The sequence below is a fragment of the Cherax quadricarinatus genome, unplaced genomic scaffold (assembly GCF_038502225.1).
Source record: "Cherax quadricarinatus isolate ZL_2023a unplaced genomic scaffold, ASM3850222v1 Contig4195, whole genome shotgun sequence".
NCBI classification, from domain to species: domain Eukaryota; kingdom Metazoa; phylum Arthropoda; class Malacostraca; order Decapoda; family Parastacidae; genus Cherax; species Cherax quadricarinatus.
The window spans coordinates 25,108-31,539 of NW_027199221.1; the positions used below are offsets into that span (position 1 = coordinate 25,108).

General features: G+C 43.2%; 1 protein-coding gene across 2 annotated transcripts; it reads right to left on the reverse strand.

Moving 5' to 3' along the window:
- Positions 1-213: 213 nt before the first annotated feature.
- Positions 214-5,718, reverse strand: LOC128695274 (uncharacterized). Of its 2 annotated transcripts, XM_053785783.2 has the most exons (3): positions 5,519-5,718; positions 4,746-4,833; positions 214-2,379 (listed from the first exon to the last, which is right to left on the reverse strand). In XM_053785783.2, exons 1-3 carry the CDS (start codon positions 5,707-5,709, stop codon positions 463-465), a joined length of 2,196 nt encoding a protein of 731 aa, XP_053641758.2. In that variant the 5' UTR covers positions 5,710-5,718; the 3' UTR covers positions 214-462. The 2 variants fall into 2 exon arrangements, with proteins under 2 accessions (XP_053641758.2, XP_069937887.1); XM_070081786.1 differs by lacking the exon at positions 4,746-4,833.
- Positions 5,719-6,432: the final 714 nt, after the last annotated feature.

A 6,432-nucleotide genomic window follows, 5' to 3' on the forward strand; every position in this document is an offset into this window, starting at 1 on the left:
AGGGGAGCGAGCGAGGAGAGAGAAAAAAAAAAAAGTCAAGGAGGGCCGGGTAATTAGGTTCGGTTGGAAGAATACAGAGGTCCAATTCCTCAGACAAACAATCAATGCAAGGACCCCCCCCCCCCTCCCCTTCAAGAGGAATTCTCCTAGGAAACTGGGCATTATGCTGTAGATTTTCATATTAGGGGGGGGGGGGGGTAGAGATTTGTCCAATAGTTTAAATGTCTTTATTAAACCACTTACATTAAATACAAAGAAACTAACACTGACCAACATAATCCAAAGCTCTAATCAACCTTGTTAAATATCAAAACATTAAAAATTAAAAAATTATGCACATGAAAAAACAAATTGCACATTGAATTTAGTGGAACAGAAGAGGCTAAAGCCAAGCGCTAAAAAAGCTTTTGTGGATGACTAAATTCTAGTAGGCAAGAGATTTTGTACTACGAAATCCAATACCTATAAAATTACTTTCCGTAATCTATCGAATATTTTGTTGCAATACATCGTGGCTGCCTCTGTTGTCATGTACTTTGTGGCATAGTCAAGTGTGTGGATGAATCTCCCTCTGTATGTATGGAAGAGGTGAGCGCAGGGTATATTGAACTTGTGGATTGATACAGTAGACCACACCAGTTCTGAGCGTACATGAGGTCCTCCGTGTATAAATGCAGTCACATCACCCATGTCAGAAATATGGTAATCAGTACTAAGAGGCTGTCTAGTCATGAACTTCTCGTTGTCATGAACAGTGGGGCGATACAGTTCTTTCTGGACTGCCTTTCCAAAGATGCTTTTACTATCCATCTCTTCCTGTAGTTCTTCGTGTAAAGACCGTGCAAAGCTCCAAAAGTCTGCCAAAGCTTCTCTCTGGATCATCGTATGCAGATTGATCGATTCTATGTGACAGCCAAAAGCAAGAGATGAATCACCGCTCCAATATCGTCTCATGTTGATGCTGTGTTTACTGGACACGCAGTACTTCTCACGAATTACATTCTTAGCCACTAGGAAGTCTACGAAAGTGACAGTAGCTAGAGCGCAGAAGGCCGAATACAGAGAGACACCCTCCATACAACACTTTTCTTTTAGCAACTTCGTAGTAGACTGGTCTAAGACTCGAGTTAAGTAAAGTGACTGGTCATCTGACCCTTTGAAGAAGACTTCCAATTCAGATTTCTTTCTTTCCAATGGGGGTTTCGGTGAGGGGTTACTTTGTGTACCCACTTTCTTCGCCGATATTAATTTAAAAGTTTCACCGGCGACAAACTCTGCAAGCTGATCATCATTAATGGGTGTGCCAGCTATGATATCATTCAGCAGCTGTAGAAAGAACCCACAAATCTTTAGAGCAGTGAACCCATCAGCAGTACCATGGTGTATACCAAGAACCAGGTGGCTTTTAGAAGGCCACAACGTCCACAGTTCTTCAGCAAGAGGAAGGGTAGAGGGATCCTGTGTGGATGTTTGAAGGTTACAGTCATGCTGTGTAGAGCCAACGCAAAGCGGACACCGTGGAGATCTTGTAGACTGAGCATCTGGTAGTAGACACACTGGTGCCGATTTAGGACGTTTGTCAGAAACTGAAGTAAACTCTGATCTAGCACAACGAGCGCCAGTTTGTGAAGACTGGTCCAAATTGCTTTCAGGTAATGACCTCGATGAATAGCCTGGTAACAAGGATCGACAGGATGTACCGGTGGTGTCAGTCTTTGGCAAGTTGAAGTCAGTTTCAGAGGAGAAGGCAGAAGATAATGCGGACAAGGAAGAGGGTGGTGTTGATGCCGAACTGACTGATGGTAATGAAACTGAAGATGCTGCGGATGATGGAAAAGAAGGCAAAGAGATAGACTCTGAAGACTTGGATGAAGATTTCAGAGATCCTTCAGAGGAAGGAGGTTGAGAAGATGCAAGGCCATTTGGAAAGTCTGGAGAGGGAGGAGGAGCAACTCCTAAAGGTGGAGATTCTGTAGAAGGTGTAGCAGTGCAACGGGCAAAGGAAAAGTCAGACCTACTGAGAGCAGAGGAAAGCAAAGCCATGGAGGGCGGGGATGACAAGCCACTGCAAGGAGCCGCACGGGGAATAGCACCAGTGGCCTCCCGTTTAGCAGCACTGGCTTTTGCTTCAGCAGCTGTATCCAACATCTTGTCCTCGCGTTTGCTAGTATCAGGTAAAGTATCAGAATGGGAAGTGGATCCATCAGGGGGAACGCCAGAGATAGAATCAGTAGTAGCAACTGCAGCTTCAGATTCTCCGGCAACAGTGGCAGAGGCTGCAGGGAGGAACCTAGCACACCACATGGGACCTAGTTTACAGTTGTATCGATACGTCCTAAGATGGGATACAACATTGTCTAGGTCACAATCTGTCACCACCTGAAATAAAAAAAAAAGAAAATAAAATTAGCACTAATATAAAGATGGCTAGTCAACTGATAGCCTCTGTGTACTAATCTAACAGTACTAACTGAAGGAAGAAATTTAATTGAAAGATTGCTATGCACGAGTTTCTGGCAATAAAAGTTAAGAAAAATGAACTTTCAAGAATCACAAGAGAAAGCAAAATTCCCAAATGTTAAAGAACCCTCTCCACCTTCCCTCAGGCATCCCGTAATGAAAACCAGCTGTGCAAACCACCATGTGCTGGCTCAATAAGAGCCCTTAACACAAGTTAGTGTAGTTGTGTATGCTCTTACTGGGGTAGAAACCTTTAGCCTAGATTTTTACCATGATTAGTAACCCCATAAGTTACAGGAAATGGACTTTTCAAATTGTTCTTTAATACTGTCAGGAAGCATCTCTTCCTACTTACTAGGTTAACAGGTACAAAGAAACCTGTTCAACAGTGCTGGTGAGCTATTCCCAGTTTTCCATCCCTCACCCGGTGTTTCCTCCCAACTGAGCAGATGGGAGGAAAGGTACTCAACTGGTGGCTAGTTGCCAATATTTATTGACCCTTATTGCTCTAGTCTTTTTAGTTCTGCTAAAGACATGAAGGTGTCGGGAGAGGCGTCAGAGTTTTATTTACCGATTGTAGATCACTGCACTAGCAATGCAGGTAACCAATTCCATCTGATGTTAATACAAACCAACAAGTTCTTACAGGGGCCTGGGAAATTATATAGTAATTAAAAAGCGCCAAGACAAGGGCTATACAGCTGGGAAATTATAGAAGTAGAAAGTACTGGGGGGGGGGGGGGGAAGTTTGACAGTTGTGTGGAAGTCTTAAGCCCAGACAAGGTCCTAGATGCACTAGAAGACAAAGAATGCAGATGTAATATATACAAACTTTGCAAAAGCCCTCGTAAAGTGTGACCATGGCGCACTAGCACACAAATGGCATGCTAAATGAATAACATTCAAAGCTGGTAGATGGATCTATAATTTCCTTACAAAAAGAACACTGTAGTTGTCAACAGTAAAGTCAGAGGCAGCTACGGTGAAAAAGCTGTTCCACAAGGCACAGTACTCTCCCATCTTGTTTGTCATCTTCATATCTGATAGACAAGGATGTCAGCCACATGACCGTGTCTTCCTTTGCAGATGACACCCGAATCTGCATGATAGTGTCTTCCATTGCAGACACTGCAAGGCTCCAGGCGGACATCTACCAAATCTTTCAGTGGGCTGCAGAAAACAATATGAAGTTCAACGATGAGAAACTTCAGTTACTGATATGGTAAACACGAGGAAATTAAAACTTCAGAGTACAAAAATTCTGGCCACAAAATAGAGCGAAACACTAACGTCAAAGACCTGGGAGTGATCATGTAGGAGGATCTCACCTTAAAGGACCATAACTTAATCGCAGCTGCTAGAAAAGTGACAGGATGAATAACTCGAATGTTCAAAACTAGGGAGGCCAAGCCCATGATTACACTCTTCAGGTCACTTTCTATCTAGGCTGGAATATTGCTGCACACTAACATCTTTCAAGGCAGGTGAAATTGCTGACCTAGGAAATTTACAGAGAACCTTCACGGCGCGCATAACGGAGATAAAACACCTCAATTACTGGGAGCGCTTGAAGTTCCTGAACCTGTATTCCCTGGAACGCAGGCGGGAGAGATACACGATTATATACACCTGGAAAATGACTAGAGGGACTAGTACTGAACTTCAAACGAAAATCTCAAAGAAATCAAAAGACTATGCAACATCTCCCCAATGAAAAGCAGGGGTGTCACTAGTGCGTTAAGAGACCATACAATAAGTGTCAGGGGCCAGAGACTGTTCAACTGCCTCCCAGCATACATAAGGGGGATTACCAATAGACCCCTGGCAGTCTTCAAGCTGGCACTGGACAAGCACCTAAAGTCTGTACCTGACCAGCCAGGCTGTGGCTCTTACGTTGGTTTGCGTGCAGCCAGCAGTAACAGCCTGGTTGATCAGGCTCTGATCCACCAGGAGGGCTGGTCACAGACCGGGCCGCGGGGGTGTTGACCCCCGGAACTGTCTCCAGGGGAGAGCTAGGAACTCTCCATGGCAAATGAGATTCAATAAAGAGTAAGTGAATTACTTTAAGATTAAACTATGCTTCGTTTTGAGGCTCATTGTGTGCGCGCGCGCGCGCGCGCTTTAGCTGTATTATGCTTTAGAAAGACTAAACCAAAGTTTACATAACCCTGCTATTCTGGACGAGGCACTAGTGATTAAATTTTTTTTTTTTTTTTTTTTTTTTGGGGGGGGGGGGGGGGTCACCGAGATAACTATTGACTACCAAAGTGTTTCTTAAAACATACCTCAAAGTCTATCGTCTCACGAGTACACTCCTTGAACCAGAGGACTCCGTCACGGGTGTCCATACTCAAGCGGAGGCTGGGCACTTTCCTGGAGAAACGGAAAGTACTAGTTTGGAAAATTTTCTCCAAAGTAATGAGATTCGAATTCTACGAATTGCAGTCTAATAAAAGTTAATTTATTGTCTAATAATAACTGTCTAGTACAATGTTTCGGACCATACTGAAGAACAGGCGAAAGTAATTTATGCTGGAGATCTGAAAGCTGCTTGGGGTAAACAGGAGTAACTAAAACTTCTATCGAAGACTCTGATTTCATGGAAAGTCAGAAGTGCACCAAGAGGTAGGCAAAGTCACTGCCAGAACAACTTGGCAAAATTAACTGGAAACAAGGATGTAATTTTAAGTAAACTCTAGGAAAGCTGGCGTTTCGCTTTGATACGAAGGAAAAAAAACTTTAGAAGCTAAGTCCATACGTCTGTCACAAGACCTGTATGGCAATAGTTAATTTGGCCTGAAGGACAGCTTCTGCAAGAAAACTGCAGAAGATTTCGTGGAAATCTAATAGATCTTAAAGGTTAAGAATAAAAGATTTAGCAGTTCTAGTCATGGGGAAGCTGAAGACTGGTGCTATGCCACACCAGAGGAATAAAAAGAATTACTGTAGTAAACAAGGAAAATTGGACGAGTAGTGTCTGGCAAAGTACTAAATGTAGGGGAAAATTTAAATTTAAACTAATATGAAAAAATTTAATATACCGAATTAATGATTTTACCTGTACAAGTGAAGTAGTGCTTGCTTGACGTGGTTGTGGTCGAGGGGCTGAGGAGAACCCAGCGTTAAAACATAGCAAGCTAAGAAGGTTCCATGCTTGTGACCCATCTCAAACCATTCTTCAAGGGGCATGGCTGCCCGGATCCACCGGTCGTTACTACTGCTAGACATTGTTGCTAAAAAACAATACATAGGGTTAATATCTACAGTGACGACTGGGGGAGCAAGAAATGAAGGTAATGCTTCGCAAGTTAATGGATGGGATAAAGCGCCACAACTTAAACGAGGATTAACACTATCCAAACAATTTTAATAGCTTAGAATTAAGACTAAGTAATTATATACCCAAAGTTAACATGGTCCGGTAACCAAGTAAAATATTTGCCAGGTGCGAGGAAATTAGAAGTGAAAGACTTCTAAAATAGTGTCCAAGTCATCAATAGTGACAAAGAAGTATTAAACCTGCATTAAAGAGCAACAAGGAAGCTGGACGTTCATGCCCGAGAAGTCACGAAAGTGCTGGGAAGTTCACTTTCCAGAGAAGTAAATACTTTGGATTTTAGAACCAGTTAATGAAAGTGAAATTATGGGTCTTGGAGGGATTTTTAAAAAAAAGCCTGAACAAGGGGGGGGGGGGGGGAAATTCACTCCTTTGAAAGCGAAAGATTCGGCAGGAGACGCAACATTCCCCCCCACCATGAAAAGCAGGGGCGCCACCGAGTACAGAGAAAAAAAAAAAAAAAAAAAAGTAGTCCGGGGCACAAGACTAATTGCCTCCCAGCATACATAAGAGGGATTACCAATAGACCTCTAGCCGTCAAGAAGGCACTGGACAGGCACGTAGTAGAGGTCTGATCTCAGACTAGGCCGCGGGGCGTTTATTCTCGAAACCCTCCAGGTAGGTACTAGTCGTGG

Coding starts and splice junctions, on each gene's coding strand:
- LOC128695274 (XM_053785783.2), bottom strand. CDS start 5,709: ATGTATTGTTTTTTAGCAACAATGTCTAGCAGTAGTAACGACCGGTGG. Junction 4,834..5,518: donor GCACTACTTCACTTGTACAG/GTAAAATCATTA, acceptor CCGTTTCTCCAG/GAAAGTGCCCAGCCTCCGCT. Junction 2,380..4,745: donor GTGAGACGATAGACTTTGAG/GTATGTTTTAAG, acceptor TTTTTATTTCAG/GTGGTGACAGATTGTGACCT.